This window comes from Brachyistius frenatus, unplaced genomic scaffold (assembly GCF_029030835.1).
Source record: "Brachyistius frenatus isolate BFR_SWC_R1_liver_20210118 unplaced genomic scaffold, ASM2903083v1 Contig_18, whole genome shotgun sequence".
In the NCBI taxonomy this organism is placed as follows: Eukaryota; Metazoa; Chordata; class Actinopteri; family Embiotocidae; genus Brachyistius; species Brachyistius frenatus.
The window spans coordinates 4,824,038-4,843,227 of NW_027210617.1; the positions used below are offsets into that span (position 1 = coordinate 4,824,038).

A 19,190-nucleotide genomic window follows, 5' to 3' on the forward strand; every position below is an offset into this window, starting at 1 on the left:
ATATAAATAGCATAACAAAGTACATAATTTTTTTTTTTTAAATCAGTGTTTATTTGAGAGGCTTTAGATCGTGAACCTCTGTGTGTAAATGCGACTCTTAGTGCCTGTGTTTTTGTATGTGCACAATGTTTGTTTGAGTTCACTCATGAGAATAACCAGTGTATATAAATCTCCCGTACAAAATAAACACGTCGATTTAATGCAGAAGCTGCGTTTTCCTCCTCGAACAATAGGCCTCAGTTTGTCTACGCGCCTGCTCGAGTTGTATCAAAACACAGCAGACATCCCTCTGAAACTGTACTGAAATCAGATCCACTCGTCAAACATCAGCCTGGACCTCTATTTGTTGAAATTGTTGTAATAGCACAATAAATCTGTGGTGTTGAGAATGGCTGGGTTAGGAAAACAACTTTAGTCAGACATCATTTGTAACAATGGCTTCATCCTAATGTCTAAATTTATTCCATGTGACACAACCTCAAATAAGATTCTTACACACTTATATTTCTCCTAGTTTTCTCATTTTAAATGCAAAGGACATCAAAAGAAAAATCCTGCCGGTAAAATTTAGAGAAATTTATAGATTAAGACTTTTCCTCATATCATGATACCAGCTATCTGTTTTTAAAAGAAAATATACACTGAAATAACTTGCATAGTAAACTGGTAAACTACATAGTTTGAGTATAGTTAGGCCCCCTATAGTTCTGTTCAATCTTATCTGTACTCCAGGTGGAGAATCTAAATCCATAGAACTCTGCTCCTCCACGTATCATCGAGCCTTTCACTCTGAAAATCCTCAGTCCTCCTCTCTTAGAAATCAACCACATAAAATTGATAACCTGCATATTAAAACATTTTCAATTAATGTCCTTTTTTTTTTTCTAAATATGTAAATAGCTTTCAGGTATGTCAAAGTCCTTTATCACACGCATTTCTAATTTGAATGTTCACAAAACCAGATGACAAAATTTTGTCAAACACTACAAAAATAAAATGCCATTCGAGATATGTTTCTGAAGCAATAAAACTTGATACTTAAGTCTCTTACACAGTGATTTCTGCAGTGCTAGACCCTACGACGTTTCTCCGACTGCTATTTTTTTTTCCATTTATGGTCCTGAAAATAAAAAGGAGCTAAATCGAGTTAAGGTACCACATAAATAAATATACATTTGTCTGAGATTTATCAATAAAACATCCCAAGTTCTGGTCGCCCGTAACCTTCTTGTGAACAACAAAATACCGTAACACGGTGCATCTGTCTTGAGTAACTTTAACATCAATTTTAAAGCAGCAAAACAACTTTATCTTCTCATTGTAGCTTGCTTTCTGGACTATGTTTGTTTTCCTTCTCCATTCTTTTTTTTTTTTTGCCCTTTGACCTCAGCTAAGTACAACTCTTTTGACATGAGTCCAGGCACCCCCTACAGGGTACTTTGAGAACTGCAACATTAACCCTACAATTAAATTTGTCAGTTTTCTGTTAAATTTATGGGGGTTAATACAATAATGATCATATTCTGAAACTTAAGTACTTTGGTTTGGGTTACTAAGCATGTGCCTTTAGTTAGATAACTTTCCATAACAGAAATATGATCAAGTAGTTCAGAAGAAGGCCAGCTAAGTTAAGAATGAATAAAACATTTTTTTTTTAAAGGTAACCCAATGTATAATGTTAAATGTACAATGTAAACAAAGAAATATAAAAAACAGCTGAATGTTCCAACTCATTTAAATAAAATGTTAATGTGAGCATGGCGACATGCTCACATTGTCATTGCTAACATGCTGATGTTTAGCAGGTATAATGAACAATGTTCACCATCCCAGTTTGGTATGTTAGCAAGCAAGCATAAAAGCGTTCATTAAAAAGCACTAAGCATACAGTACAGCTGCGGCTGATCAGAATGCCGTTTTTCCATTCATAAACCAATTTACTGGACAAACTGAAATTTTGATAAAAAATGTTATCAAAGAATTTTGATGGGAACATTAACATCTGGCACAGATTTCATGGCAATAGGTTTTTCATTTAGACATTTGACTGAAAAACATTTAGGTGAATTTCATGGAAGAGCTAGGAATAAAAATCAAGAGTTTACTAGGTCCATTATTGTCAGGGAACCACAAGTCTGTGCAAAACGTCTACATATTTTAATAGATTAAGGGAAAACTTTGACCTGCCTGTGGCACTGGAGGAAAAGGTAAAAGGGATAAAAAAAAAAAAAAAGTAATCTGTCCTTTGGTGAACAAGAGTATCTCTCAATATTATGGCAATCCAGCCAATACGTGTTGAGATATTTCAGTCTGGACCAAAGTGGTGGCCCAACCAGGCTTTTGCCAACATTAAACACATGCTGGCATTACTAAAAACAGGCATAATCAATGAACAGGATTCACTGGAATTCTTCATAATTAATCTCAAATATGGAAGAGGGTCAATTCTGTCCTGCTGTTGCTCTGTTTAATCCTGCTTTGATAGCCTCACTCATCCCTATGCCAGTGGCCTTTTCATTATTGTCCAAGAGGCTGCCGGTTCAAAACTCACAGTACTCCTTCAGTCCCCTTCAGCCAGCACCCAATATTTACAAGCAAGCCCAGTTCTCTGAGAATTCGATTGAACGCAGATGGCAGGAAATTCCTCGGAAATGACAGTGGCCAAACTCAACCGCACAACATGAGAGTATCTCCGTGTTGCAGGCACGTCGAGGCCCATCTGACAGATACTCTCTCTTCTTCTCGCCCAGCACCGCCTCCTGCCATCGATTACAGTTTGACAAGAGAGGAGATTTATATAACTTCTGTAAAACAAGTGATCAATTTGCAGCAATTACTGTATATTTTTAATGGTTTAGAGGCAGCAGTGGGGGTGAAATAAATGAATAGTTAGGAAAACGTCTGGAGGAAAATTCCCTTGATGGTCGGTGGTCCAACTGAGAGGTTGAATTTAAGTGTTGGTAATTAGATCACATTTGGATGGAGAAACATTTGAAAATGATTATTCTGTTACCTACACACAGTGCACACAACCTTCTGTTATTCTCAGAGGGGATGCTAGTTGTTTAAAACAAGGGCCAAACCAGATGTTTTGGGAACCAAAAGAGGAATCCAATTTCACTTCCTACTTCTTCCTTACTTTTTGTTGTTTTAGTGCAGGAAGAATAATGGAATGCTACTTTGTGAAAAGGATATGTTCAAAGCATGCATAGTAATTGCTTTGGCTTTTGAAGTTTCTGGTTAAAGCTGGGGTCAGCGCTTCTCCACAGTGTCCACAATGAATATTAGCCATTCAAGATGACCGGGGTTTAACTCAGTCTCAATAATACAGCTCTTTCAGGAAAATAAGTTTTTCAAAAGCCCCAAATTTGATTTGGTGGCAGAGGCCTAGCTTTATTTTTGATTTGATTGTGGGGGTTGTTTAATGTCACTGGTTTCTAAGTCATACTCATCATCACACAAAATGAGCTGTGTCCACAAAACAAATGTTATCTCAAAGGACACATGACAATAAATAAAAAGTACATTACAATGCTCATTTGTTTTACAGTTTTGGTCATACAGTGAGATGACATCACTCAACATGGTTTATCTTGTTTAATAATATTTTTCTGTAAGTATCTTGAAATGAGAAACATCACTCAATTTGTTTTAAGATTAAATGCCATTACATTTGACTGAAAAGACTGACAGACTACAAACTTCAGAAAAGCCATTTTTTTTAAAGTTGTGGACACGCAGACCAAAATTGATAATATTCTAACTGATTTAAACCGACAGTAAGGAAATGTGCTATTGCACAGCAGTGTGCCACCAAAGGGCATTAACATGGCTGAAAAATGACCATAACCCGGCCTGGATACCTCCTCATTGACTCAGAGGGCACCACAGAATTGGGGTTTTCATAAATATACAGAATAAATAAGACCGGGCCCCTGGTTTTCCACTGAGCAAACCTGTGTTGAGTTTCAAACCACACATACCTAAGGAAGTCAGCAATACCATTCTTTTATTGTGTGGGGAGTTCTCATTCACCAATGGCTTTGGCATGGAAGACCACCCCCCTCACACACACACTCTCACACACACACACACACACAAAACACAAACCGGAACATGCACTCTAGGTAACCTGAGATGGACAGTCCACCAGACATTATATATCACTAAACATCAAACACAGGATGAGGGGGCTGCAGTTTGTATTCAACCCCTCATCTACGACCTCAGGAAGAGCCCACCGTTGGCCACCACTTGAGAGGTGATGGCATGACTCCTAAGCCCCCATGGTTACAGGGACTCAGACACAGTGGGGCTTGTAAAAACCCTAAATGGTACCAAATGACACCTATGGAAAACACATTCAGTCTTGTGTGGTGGGAGGTCAATACACAGCTATTTACACAGACAGGAGCCATGCGTGTTGGAACGGACAGGGCCACCATCAAAGAGCTTTATGAGCAAATATATTATCACTGCGTAAGCATTTTTAGATGTCCAGGCATTAAAGCCCTCCTGTGTTTTCCCTTCTCTTGTTTAATGGCTGTAATAAGATTCCTTTTGTTTTGATTTCTGCTCTCACTGCGTCCCTTCACCACGTGAGTCGGCCGATGGTTATTGCCAAAGTGAGACATGAGCTTGGTCTCAGTGGTGAAATGATTTCAGAGTCGGAACCTATAACTCTTTTTGAATGTGCGTCAGCACCTCCGGTGACATCACAATAACTAGAACAAAACAGGGATTAATATCAGTGAATCTGGTGTTATAACAAGAATTGTACAGTTTCCTGACTCAAGGTCACACAGGCACTCGCAACAAAAAATACACCATCTGTCACCTGCATACCAAGAACGCCATCTAATGCAAGCTTTAAATGAGATTAATTCCTACAGACAAAATAAAAAATATTTTCATGAATTATGGTATGAAGAATGCTTTGATACATAAAAATGATCAATTTCATATAGATTTCATTCAAGAGAGTATTTAGAATTTGTATATAGTTTATTTGTCAAGATATGTTTTGTTTATACCACATGCATGTACAGTATTTGTCTTTACATGTTTAGGCTTATCTATGACTCCATATTATCAGCGAAAAATTGGATCTGTGCCACATTCATCCAGCAGAATTGACCCAAACGACAGCTGGAGTCATAAAGAATTACATGACGAACAAGGAGTCCTGCTACAAATGGTACAGTCCTCACAAAATCCTGATTTCAACATCATGGAGTCAGTGTGGGATTAAATGAAGAGATGGAAGACATTGAGACAGCCTAAATAAAAAAATCAAGATAAGTGGGTTGTTGCAAGCGTCTCGGGAAAAGCTGTAGTTCAGCTGTGGATTTAAGCTGTCTCACTGTCTTTTGTCTGTTCATGTAATTCTGAACAGACTTCATGATTGTTGGGTTTCAGGGCTCTGTGAGAGTCGTAACATCTGCAGCAGGAACCTGTGTGCCTCTTGTTGTTGAATGAAGTTACTTATGACATTATGGCTTTATTTTTGGGGGTCGTTGTGATGCTGCAGAATGAATTTAGAGCCGATCAGACGCCTCCCTATATATCTCATGACGTATCTAAATGTGATTCAGAACACATTATGTATTGAGTAGGTGGGCATATACAATATGTCACATAGTTAAAGCTAGTCCACTTATTATGTCATCTTTCTACAGTCCACTTTTAAATAAGGGCAAAAATGTTCCAATAAATAGTAGAAGTCTCCGAGTTAATTATACATCAATTGACAGTGATAACTCACAAGAAAATTGTGCAGGTTGTTGGTTGAGAGCCTTTTGGATCACACTGTGATGTGAAGGACTATAATCAGACGATAACAAGCAGGAATAAAGAAATCATTCTTCATTTGGATCTCAGTCGCTGCCATGTGTGTTGTTTGGCTGCTCTTGGCCTGAGAGTGTAAAGACTGAATAAAGAGGGAATCTCGAAGGGCTCCGGCCTCTACAATGTGTCAGGCCTTTCACATAACCTGGCATTCATTGTGAAGCTCTTTTATGAACCATAAAAAATATTCATTTCGCCCCTGACCTGTTTTCCAATATAGTCTCCAAACCCATAAAAGGGTTTGCTTTTCATTTATTTTTATTTGAAGAACTTTGAAATGCAAATGTTTGTTTCCTTGCATGTAAAAATTGAGAGACGCCATCTTAAAAGAGAAATTTGATGTGAAATGTGAATTCTAGCCATTTTACATCATCCCTAACATAAACATATGCGGGTTTTCAGTGCAAGTCTTTTTGTGCTGTTAAATGAGTGTACTTTGGCAGGCTGCAGTGTACATATACTGATGCCTTGCCTCTCTCGCTGGACTCCTTCATGGCTCAGAGCTCTTGAGGCTTGTAGAAGACTGGCATCTTTACAGTGGTCTAGATTGGCCATATTTTCGTGTCAAATGACAAGTCTGGCCCAGTAAAAGTGGACGCTGTGGTAAACTATGCATTTACATTTACAGCTCAAGCTATCAAGGGCATGGCTAACAACTCCTGTTGACTTTTGTTGAAAGTGTGGTTTTAGGGGCTATACATTAAACTTTTTATTTCTAAGTATCGCCTTTTCCCACCCTCATACTGTAGTACATCCTTACTTAAGCTTTATTCTCTATAAATCACTCTATTCAATTTATAGTTATTGTTCAATTCTACTATATTTCTAGTTGGAATAAAAAAAAAACAGCATTCTTTAGGACAATAATGGCCATGTTGGTGTTATTCTCAGCGTATGAAATTGTTCTCAAAAATCTATAAATAAATCTAAATCGTACAGACCAATACCGGCAATTTATGCTGGCAGGCTGCAGTGTACATATACTGATGCACTTCACTGCCATTTCTGTGCAATCGGACACAACAATACCATGATGATCGAAGTACCACATAAACTTGAATTACTACTGTTGAAACCTTACATGTTTAGTTTGATTTCACAATAAATTTCGCATCAATGTCATTTTAAATACTCACACATAATAACATAATTGGCGAATTCAGCGATTTCTCAAAGATGACAAATTAAAGGTCGCATTTTGTACAAATTTAGATTTAGATTTATTTATGCTTCATAAATACTGTGAAAGTGTCAAAATGCTCAGTAGACGGAAACATTGCATTCAGCAACTGTGCCATTTGGACTTCTGAAAGTTTGTGATGTCACAGACTCACACTTACGTTGCATGTTCCCCCTTAGCAAGACCTACTGTCAACCTTTTATATGGAAGAAAACAGTAGGCAGTCATTCTGTTCCAGAGCTAGCAAGCTACAAGTCACCAAAAAAAGAATTGGTTGGTGTGGGCATTCACCTCTCAGAAAAGGGTCAGGCATTCAGAAGGGAGGGTCAGTGATATCATTGTGCCTTAAAGACACAGACTGTTGTTGGCCGAGCTGCAGACGAAAGCTGAACAGAGAAGATGTAAAACGATAGCGAGACGGTTTTTGGTGCTTAAAACCACAAAATATATTTTTATGAACGTCAAAACTGTAAATAAAACACCAGAATAGTTTAAAATGCGGGACCTTTAGCACAAGTAGTGATATATAATTCAATGGAACGTGTGCTTGGCATTATAACCAAGAATTGTTTTTAGAAACATGGGCAGTATACGGGGTCAGGATAGTGATTTCAAAATGGGTTACTATCAATGAAATTTGAAACGGGACAAAAAGCAATGGTTTATCACGTCTACCTGTATCATCTGGTAAAGATATTTGTTTTGCTTTCATCTGTTTGTTGGCCGGAGACTGTGATGACGCAACCACCTTTTATCTTGATCACAATTTAAGCCAGATAGTCAAACTCTTGGCTGTTTGGTTCATGGTTGTCACAGTGAATTGTTACTTAATGATTTGGGAGACATATTTTCACAGTGTAAATCACAATTTGAGTGAAAGAAATACTTAGAAGGAAAAAGGAAAAATGTCAATTTGGTGTACAATCTATTTTACTTTGTTTATATCTGATTGTACCACATGTTTTCACAGTATTTATAGAGCTGTTTCCCAGCTCAGCAGACACAGATATAATAAAAGATTAAACCATTCAATCCAGTTCATTCAGTCCAGTGTTTCTATCCTTACGCTCACTTCACACGTCCTGTATCATTTTACCAACAAAATCCTGAAAAACCTATAACACAGTACATCTGTGCGTTCCTCCACAGAACAGCAAACGCACTGTCAAAGTCCATGGAGCATAGCAGAGCGTACCGGCCTGTGTAATGCTGTGGAACAAGCAGCAGGTATTTGTTAGTTAATCAGAGTTTGAATTAAGCTGGAGGCTGAGGCTGCGTTCAGGAGCAGCAGGGCTGTTTTGACTAAGCCATCTCAGCAAGGGCCCGGTTATGGAGACTCCCAGCATTTGTAAAAGATTAGCGGCCTAGTCCTGATGTTCTGAGCTCAGGTCAGGCAAAGTGCAGGGCTTGGGACACAAGGCGAGCTTCACCCTATCTCTCCCATCTGCAGCTCTCACACACCATATCCACTAGTCCCGGTACATGAAACACACTGAATAATGTGATTTAAGGTTTTGGAGTGGGGTTTGGAGTTCGCTGAGGGGAGATTATACAGAAGTTGTTCCTTGAGAAAGCAGCATTACCAGGTTGACAGACATCCACTCGGGTCATGCCACGGAGGCACATACAGCATATGGAGAGTAATAAGCATATCAAGATTGCCCTTTTAGCAGTAGTAAAGTTTCTGACTGTGTACCATCTGTACACACTAGACCCTCTCTGTCGTGTTTTGGTTGGTTTCTGTTGCATGGCAGTGTGCTATCAGATGTGAACACTTCCAGTCAGAGTATCTATGTTGAATAGAGGAATAACAATAGCACACATGCTCTCAGTCCATCATTAGCCAAAAGACTAAATGAAAACCAACTGTGTAGGAACAATAAAATAATTTGTCAAGGGAAAAGGGTGCAGATAAATTCTGCAAAGCATTTTCCAATTGGCCGAGGCTCCGGTACGCTGGGCCAACTGCTCAGCACCTGGCTGTCATGGCTCTGACACTGCCTAATTCATTTCAAACTTTCAAACACATGCTGATTAGATCATTGTCGATGCAGGCTGAAAGTGCCTGATTAGTCTTTTTATCGGTGTTAGTCAACATGTGACTGACTTTTTGAGGGCAAAAGTTAGATAAACAGACATGAGAGACTGGAGAAACTCACTCTGCTCCCCTTTCTTCACTCTATCACTCCACTAAATCTGTGACTCAGCTTTAGTGAGGACATTCTGGAGAAAAAAAAAAAATCCAGGCACTCATCCTGAATATTTTTGTCAAAAACTCCTGGTGAGATATATAAGAGACATTTCCTGCTATAATGGAAGGCTTTTTTTGGTTTCTGAAGCAGTGTGAACTCAAGTGTCTTGTCTGTGTGGATCCAAGAATCTCTGTATCCATTTCAATGTGAATAGATCTCATGGTGATAGTTTTTGGCTTTGTTGTAAAGTTGAACGCCGAGCCAGTGGAAAAGGTGTAGATGTCAAGCCAGCACGGACAGCTATGAACTGGTTCCTATTAGTACCAAATCTTTTAACTTCTATTTTTTATTAAATTTGAAAGAAATCAAGGTCTGGAATGCCTAACATGTGGTTTTCAAAGGCAAACACTTGCCTATATACAAAACCTAATCATATACATTATGTGCAAATGCACTGATGGACAAAAACCCTAAGCTGTCCAAAAACCATTAAATGACCATATTATCTTCTTATGATTGATATCATTGTTAAAAAGCAGCAGTGGCTCAGCATTTACTTTGCCAAGTATTAACAATTCTTACTTTATAAGAACAATGTTGTGGGTCCTGTTTTAGAAACACGCAACAAGTGGCTGACCAGTGTTGCAACAGACTTCATTCTCGAGCCAAAAAGAGCTCAAACTTAGAAACACAATGTATTAACCTCTTCATTCGGGTTTCAATTGTATCTCTGCTCCAATTATCTGGCAAAAATAATTGATTAACTTTTCGTGTTCAACTTTCACATTCAGAGTTCTACTTGTTCCATATTGTCCTCCACTTTGACCAAAACAAACAAACAAACAAACAAACACACACACACACACACACACACACACACACACACACACACACACACACACACACACACACACACACACACACACACACACACACACACACACACACACACACACACACACACAGTCAGCTCACTTCTGAAAACAGCCAACAACCAGCCCCATAAGAGATCATAAGTGCACAACATGATGTTTGTGTTAAGCAGTGTATTATAGCAGCCGACTTCTGGGTCTTGGGGGGAATGTTAAGCATGTTAATGAAGAGTGCTACATACTGAGGCTATTACTCGGTGTAATATGGACCCATTTAACACACTAACTGCACAGCCCATACGAGTGGTACAAATGGAGAAAAAGGAGTCCTACATTTAATTTTGGCAACAGTAAATCAAAGAAGGACGGAACTGATTGTCCTTAACGATGCTTCCAGGAGGATTTTTTTTTTTCCCGTTTAAGATTGCAGGAAAGCAAAGCCAACAGAATGAAAACTGCACAGATTCTTTCAAATACAATTTGTTGCAGACAACGTGAAACAGACAGATACGACAGAAGCCAGAAGATAACAGATGTCTCTGCTGTTTCAAGTGGAAACTTCTGGACAGAGCAACCAGCTCATCCGTGAGATGCGGTTTTCAGTTTCCAGAGGGTGAAATCAAGCCGACATCTCTAGTAGGCAAAGATATCAGTACAGCAGCTACAAGCCAGAGTCATTTCATATTCCCTCAACTCCTTGTTTGGCAACCGGTCTGTCTATGACACTTAAACAAAGGCACTGATGTAACAGACAAAAGGAGGAGGAGAAAAAGACAATCCTTGAATTTTCTAAGAAAATAGAGAAGGAATATCAATCAATAAAGCTCAGTCTGTCCTTTTAAAATGTTGCATCCTTAGGGCACTCATCTGTCTGCAGTTGTGGTTAGATAACTACCAGGTGTGAGGGTGTGAGGCTGTGAAAGAACATAACATTCTTGAGGGAAAAAAAAAATTGCTTTTAACAAACATTTAAAACTATGCAAGCCAAAAACGTTATGGTCTTTGCCGTTTTAGTATTTCATGGGAAGTTCTCATACAGAATATATTCCCACACAATCAAAATAAATTTAAAAAAAAAAACGAATGCACTCCACAACACCACATCATGGGAAATTGCATCTTTTTTATCACACACTCTATCTCCTTGCTCTGATATTAGCCCACTGAAAAAGAGCCTTCCTTTTCAAATATAATTGTCTGAAAAAAGTCTGTAAAAATAACCCTAAGCATTGCAGATCACAGTGCTGGCATGGCGCCTCTAAACTTTATTAACATCTAGAGTCGGCCTGGCGAAGTTCCCAGCTCCCTGCAACACGGACTTACAAGCATTAACCTGAACCCGGCAGCAGCATCGCTTTCCCAAAATCCTCCACTTCCTCCCATCACGCAGAACGGTGGTGTCCAGATTTGCTACTAAAAAAGAAAGATTTGGAAGAAACACTTATCCACCTGTGCTACACTGCTGACATTGGATGAACGGGATGATATCACTACACTCATAAGAGGTCTCGACTTCAACCAATACATAAGCTATTATAAATTTAGACTCAAAGATTTCCTCTTCAGTGCCTTAAAATATATTCTTCAGAAAAATAATTCCACAGATAATGTAATAAAACTTGGCTCTCTGTACAGACGTAATACACATGAATATGGAAGCCTAAATCGGCAGGGCGGAGAAGTTGTCACGTTCAGGGTTTGTGATTGATGTCGACCCACATTACTCAGACAAACAAGAGTAAAGCACTTTTTTTTCCTGAAAGCAAACCTCCATTCCATCGTTTCTTTGTGCACTTATTAGTCCTGCTGAGCAAGTTAATGCAGCTCTGGGACTGGACTGCATTGCACATGACTAGAGAATAACTAATTCTTCCAGAACGCTGGGCTTCTATTAACGAGCACTAATAAAGTATATAAACTGCACTATTAGACTTTATAATGTTTTTCATAGTCCTCTGGGGCAGCGCCAGCCAATGGTGCGGTGAGCTGACTGGGCACTGCCCCATGGCAGCTTCCTGGCAGAGACAGAGAGAGAACAAGAGAGAGGATAAAACTCAAGCTTTTTGGCTGCTTGCTCCTCCGCTCTAATGAAGGCATTAAAACAGCTTCGGCTCGCATCATGTTTGCCCGTTTGTTTTTGACCACTCAGTTGAAGCCAATGTTTGATTGGCTGACTGATTAATAGCCAACATGACCAACCTTGTAAAAAAGGAAATTTCAGACACCATTGAAACAAGTTCAGTGTAAGTTTTCGCGCATTTGAAACTGTTGCTTGCGGTGAGTTTAAATGTCGACCTGCTTGGATTTAGACTCACCAACATTTATGTGTTGTGAATGTTACTCACATGCTGAGAGAGATGACTGACATGGATAACCAAAATGACTCTTTTCTATTCACACAATCCTACTCCTTGTTTAGGGAGGTCAGTGATGCCTTGATCCTCATGTCCACATCTTTCCCCTTCCGTGTCTCACTGTCTTTCTGTCTCCCTCTCCAGCTGCGAGGGCTCAGTAAGCTCTCAGCCGCTCACGGCGGACGGCTGTCTTTACTGCGGCAGTCAGAGTGGAGCGGATTTTTCTGTGATGAAACACAGCAGCGTCGAGCCAAGAAAAGCAAGTGGCATAGTCGAGATGTAAATCAAAAACCCACCCATGTGCTAAGTCATACACAGCAGAGGTCTGCGAGAGGAGTCACTGCTGTCTGAAAATGCATGAGTAATACAGACTCTATAGACATGTGGTCAGCTGCTGCATGCCTATCCAGGCAAACAGAATCAGAAAAGAAGAGAAGTCTCTTTATCTTTTCTACAAGGAGGTAACGTTCTCAAACAAATCTGGTGTGATTCACAAGACCTGGCAGCTTGTTCCTCTCATCAGCAAAAGTGCATGAAACTTTTGTGAGTGCTTCTGAAGGCAAGCCTGGGGCTAAAAATACATTTTTATGATGACATATCTGAGCCAACTCTGCAGTTTTTTCTTGATTAGGCTGAGGCCCAGAGCACATTTCATCTGGTATTCCAGAGATATTTCGACACTTACTCAAACCAGATCATATTTTTGCTGTGTGACTGTTTGGATTCATTGGCAGAATGAAAGTCAGAATGCCTTTGGTTAAAGTGAGATGCCATAGTCGTACCACACTGGTCATATAAAAATGAGAACATTTGACCTTACTGACACTGACAACGGAGAAGGAAAAGGAGTGCAAAGCTCAAACTCGAGGTTTTGCGTCTGTATGTACTGGCACGTGTTCATTCTGCAACTTCAGAGGACAACTTTAGATGATATTCAAGCACAAAAATATCACAACCTCACATAAATCTCCCTCTTTCAATCCAACCTCAGTCAAGTTGATGCAACACTCATCTCTTCCTCTGCCACATATCTCCCATTTCCACACACGTCATGTGCAACTCTGGCCAAGTTTGATTAAGGTGAGTCAGCTGAGCAGATGCTCGACCAGAGGTGTTCTCTCCCTCTGTAGTGGCTGTGACTCAGGAAGAGCTCGGATTCCATTACCCAGCATTCCCTCCTCAGCCTCTCAGGCAGACAGAGGTTTATGGGAATACCGCTGCAGAATCATCACCGGGCCCTTTCCTTTATGAATCAATGGAACATGCTGCAAACATTACACCCTGTAACACCCTTCCAGGCAGCACCCTCACATTTGCCCATAACTCACTGCTGAGCTCATGCAATATGCAAAGATGTGGGCTGAGGCTCTTTAGCTCATGGGAATGTACTGACTAGTGAGAAAACCCATGAAAAGAATGCTACTATCACTGAACAACTACGAAATACATAAGCAGGTCCACATGTGTACTTCCACAAGATGTAAATGCACAAATGCAGAAAAAGAGGATGTCTGACTTTAAGGATTTGTTGACACATTCCATGTAAAATAAAGCTGGGTGCGAAAAGTAATACCAAAAATGTATCTTTTTACTATCTGTTCTAAAGTAGTGTTGGTCAACCTCAGCAGTAAAACTAACTGACCCAGAAGTTCAATAAAAGGTCAAACTTCTTCCAGCAGCAAGAGCAGCAGAGTGTTTGTGAGGGTCGAATAGTCTTTGGCAGAATCTGGGAGAAAAGGCTGCTATAAATTTCCTTCATGGCCTTTACTTTTTGGCATATTAATCTGCAGTGTTTTTGAGAGCTTCAGTTATTCTGTTAAACACTGAACAAATTGATATTTCAGAGCTCCAGTTCACTTATTCTCCTTTCAAGATAGAAGTGATCTGCAGAGGTGCCAGTGATCCGGTATCTTGCTGACAATTCAGGAAAAAAAAAAATACTATTCGTATTGAAAAAGAAAGTAATGATTATAATTTAAATATTAAAGGGGAAAAAAAACTCGGGGCACATTCTTTTCCAGCTTTGCTCGAATTAAGATGACATGATCCCTTTTTTTTAAGAAAGTTAGTTAATATTTTCTCCTATCTGAAATAAAGATCTGGTTTTGGTATCAAGTTAAAAAAAAAAATCTCTAAAAACTGCACAATGTAATATACAACTTCTGTGCAAAAAAAAAAAAAAAAAAAAAAAAAAATTAAATTAACTAATCAGTATGATTATTTTCATTATTTAACTGTTGCAATACTGGCTGGAAACTTATGACTTCTACCTGATGGCCTTTATGTCGAGACTTATGACCTTTTAATATGAGACATTATTGTAGATTTTAATTGAATTTGTCAAAGCAGACTACGACACTTTTAAATTAATAATCCCACAGTCGCTCCATAGGACGTAATAATGCTCTTGTTTGCTACACAGAACTTTATATAAGAAGATCAAAGCAAGGACTGATTACAGCAGTACCAGTGGGCAGAATTCAATACACGTGAATTATTTGTTCTGCATTATCTGCTCACTTGTTTCCCCCTGGTGATCAAGCCATGCATTAGAGACACCCCCACCAAAAAAAAAAATACTAAAATCCAAGACAAATAAATAATATCTTCTGTGTGTACATCAAAGCCAGACTTAGAGCAATTATAAGCCTGAAGTCCAAGGCAATTTAGGAAATTCAAAACCCCTTGAAAAAGCAAAAGCAAATGTTTTTCCCAGAATTATACTTATATAAACATTTATGTGACACTAATGTAATGATTTACTCTTCAACTACACACACAAATATTTTAATGTGAATGCCAGTTCCCAATTAGAAACACCATATTTTTGATGATGAATAAAATGGATATTTTTGTAAAGTGTAATTACTCATATATTTTCAATTTTTTTTTTTTATGACGAGACGGTACTATTTAACGTTACTATAACATTTAGCTCATCCACATTTTCTCCTGTCTCACAGACAAAATGAATGCCAACTATTCTTTCTATAAGGGAGAATAAATAAACCACATAGTCTGATTAGAATACTTGACTGTACCAAGAGCACTTAATGTCTTTCTCACAACCAAAACTATTCACAAGCTACTGGGAGACTGTCATTAAGCGTTTGACACTGCAGAGGCTCAAAGCAGCGGCTGTAATGGTCGGTTGTTTCTCATAACAGTCAGATTATCGCCCCACAGTCTGACGTCTACAAACCCTGCTGGGGAAAACACAGGAAACTAAGTCCGTTTGAGGGAATTCAACAGTGGTGCCAGTACGACCTCACCACAAAAAAAAAAAACTGTGCACGTATATGTGTGTGTGTGTGTGTGTGTGTGTGTGTGTGTGTGTGTGTGTGTGTGTGTGTGTGTGTGTGTGTGTGTGTGTGTGTGTGTGTGTGCGTGCGTGCGTGTGGCATGTGTGCATATATGTATGTGTTCAGGGTGTATGCTCATACAGGGTCTGTATGCACAATATAAGAACTGGGTTTGTGTGCTCGCAGGTGTGCATGCTTCATGTATAAAGACTGTGTGCAGAGAAAATGTTACATGATTAAGTATGTGTTGGTAAAAGACGACAGAGTACAACCGAAGAAGTGTGAAAAAAAAAAAAAAAAAAAAAAAAAGTTCCAGCAATGATCAAATCCAAAAGTCCATTACTCATCATTTTAACGGTCTGACCCAACAAACAGACCTCTGCATTTATCTGACAGAGGGAGTGTGGGACTGCAACACACTCGCTCCTCTAACTCAAACACCCTCCTCAAATAAGCCCAGTCTCAGCAGCATCGTTGTGGCCAGGAGAAACTTTAGTACGGTATCAAATGATGCTAGAGTACACACTCCATTCAAACCTGATACTCTTTTTCAAGAGGGATCAAGTGTTTTTCTTTGCAAGCTAAATATTTTCTTTGCTGGTGGGCACTAATATTTATAGCACAGTGGACTAGCAGTGTTGGGTCGATCTGCCGCGGTTCCACTCATGAAGAGCAATGGTTTCCAAAACCTAAGCACCAGGTGTGACAGGAGACACCGGGATGTGGGCCTTATTGGACTTGATGCAAAGGAAAATATAGAGCAAGTTTCCTTGAAATCATGCTGGAAACAGTTTTTAAAATACAAAAATACAGCAACAGGGAGGTTGCATAGACACGGGTACAACTTTTAAATAAAAGTTGTTCTTATTTTCGTCTTCAGACTACCTGCCAGAATCTAAGTCTGTATCACGTCTTATGTGCTCACTCTTTCCTCAACCTAATTCTGCCTATATTCACACACTTGTAAACACTCATGCACTTTTTCTGACAATAAAAAAATTGACATACTGTATGGATTTGTAGTTTGGAAGTAATTTTAAAAAAAACCAAACAGAAAAGCAGTGCTGAATGCTTCACAGTATGTCTCAGTATGCCACAGCTTTCTTCTGAGGATCAGATGAAACATCACTTCCAACATGTGGATCACTTTTATCACTGAGTAATAGTTCACTCTTTTTTTTTTTTTTTTTTACTATCGCAGAGTAATAGTTTAAAGGTCAGAAATCTCCAGTCTGAGGTAAGTTCTTCCTCCGCTGTCTCACTTCCTTCAGGATAAATATTACCAGTCTGTGTTTTTTCAGAGATTCCTTTCAGTATAAATCTAAAGTAATGGTGGAGAATGCAGCTTAAACTCCCGCTCTGTCCCCAAATGGGAGTATGTAACACGATCAGCCTGCAATGAGGCATGATACAAAAGACTGATGAGTACTGAGATCACTCTCATACTCCATGCTCAGCAAAAGAGACGATAAAACAACAGAAAGCTGCCTGAAATACAGCACATATGGAGGCTAGAAATAGCAACCTCAGGCATACACCTTCAACTGAATCAAACTTATTGAGCGTAACTAAAATATAATGCGAATTTGAATTATTTTCTAATTCTGAAACACATGTCGATGTTGAGCTGAATCAAATGTGCTTAAGAAATTGTTAGATCAGGTTTTCAGCTTCAGGAAAAGTTTGAAACTCTTCTGAAATGATAAAAATGTCACTCCTCACAGAGGCGGAACAAAACAAATGTATGTGTCTGCTTCAATGTTAATCTTAACAACATAATCCACAAGCACACAACACATCTTGCATTCCCACAGTTTTACGGGAAGCGAGTTCAAAAGCGTCGCAAAGACAATGAGACGATTCATTCTGGTCCGGGATGCTGGGGATGCAGGGCTGAGGGCACAACTGTGCTCCAAGAGAACTCATAAACGCTGAGACACATTCAGCAGACATATGGTTTGTGTTTGCGAAGAAGAAACAATAATCAAATCCGTTGATCCTCTTCTTGCTGCAAGGATGATTGCTAATATAAAAGTCTGCTCAGTCTAATCATAATTTAGGATGGGGCTGTAATTACCTCCGCCCTCTCACAACAACACTCTGTCTAAAACTGGATGGAGCAGGGCTGCCGGGACTCAAAGCCCAGTTTCCACTTTTGATGCTATCGGTATGACAGTGCTCATATCATCTGAGCAATTGTTGTTTTAAAGATTTATCTTTCGCTGAAGAAACCGAGCAATTTTTTGTTGTTGTTGTTGGGATCAAAAGTGGAATCAAATATGAATTGTAAGCAATTAAAGCATGTATTACTTTTAGGGCTGATGCTGTTTTAAAATTAAGAGAAAACAGATCATATATTTAACAAATTTATGATTCTGTAAATAAAGTTTTAAACTGTCAGAGAGTTGCCAAGTTTTTCCATATTTTGCCTCACATCCACTCAACTAAATGTCTTATTAACATACATGGAGAATGCACTCTTGCTTTGCAGCTCCTACACACACACACACACACACTGTACATCCCTTCACATGGCAGAGAGGAGACTTTGATTCTGGTGTTATTTATGAATTGGCCCATGATCCAAGTGAGTTCTGAGTTTAATTATCAGTCCTATAATCCACAGCTGCAAACACCGCGCTCAACACAAACACACAGTGCAGCTGCATCAAAGGATGCTCTGGAGGAGCCATATGCAAGCAGCTTTTAATCAATCTCAAGTAACCTGAACTGATAATTGGTCAAATTGGCAACACTGACACCGCTGATGTTGGACAGAATTTACCACATTACATTACGAATGATATTTCAATTCATCAATTAGGAAATCCAGTCTGTTAATTAACACCGTCGCCTCCAATCACCTCAGCAGCATCCTTTAAAGACAGCGGGCTGCGATCACGTAAGGAGCCTACCTTGCGCCGGTGGCGGCAGAGAGAAGCACAAGCGCGCAGTTTTGGCGGACAGATGCGCCTTCTCCTCGGAGGCGGTAAGTCGCTTCGGGCTGGAGCAGTTCATGTGGCTGTCATGGGGGCTCCGGCAAATCTGAGATCCAAAGCCCGCGGTGCCGGCTCGCCGCGCACAGATGTCTGCCTTGCTGCCGTACACGGAGAGCGCCAAGCCGGTGAAGTCTGGGAACGCCGGGGTCTGACAGTGGCTGACCATCCCGAACAGCGCTGAGGAGTTCTGCATTGATGACTCGGCTTTCCCATGCAGTGTGCTGCTCGCATTACCTGCGCACGTGGAGAGGAAAGTGAACACATCGCTGCAAACTGCATAAACAATGCTGAGAAAAACGGTTTATTTTTTTTACATTTTGTCCGTAAAAACACGCATTCAATTGAAGAAGACGTATCAATACATTGGAAGAGCGGGGATTTGGTACACCTACCTTGTCCAATTAGCTTATGAGGGACAGGAAAAGTCCCATTGCGCACATCAGC

General features: G+C 39.6%; 1 protein-coding gene across 1 annotated transcript in view; it reads right to left on the reverse strand.

The window, feature by feature from the left end:
• Window positions 1-19,190, reverse strand: part of LOC138618919 (zinc finger protein GLIS1) — a 71,261-nt gene extending 52,071 nt beyond the window's left edge. Inside the window, exons 1-2 of the mRNA XM_069695013.1 lie at window positions 19,139-19,190; window positions 18,663-18,980 (exon numbers count right to left, since the gene is read on the reverse strand). Coding sequence (XP_069551114.1) covers window positions 18,663-18,939 — 277 coding nt within the window. The 5' untranslated portion in view covers window positions 18,940-18,980; window positions 19,139-19,190. The remainder of the gene's footprint in view (window positions 1-18,662; window positions 18,981-19,138) is intronic.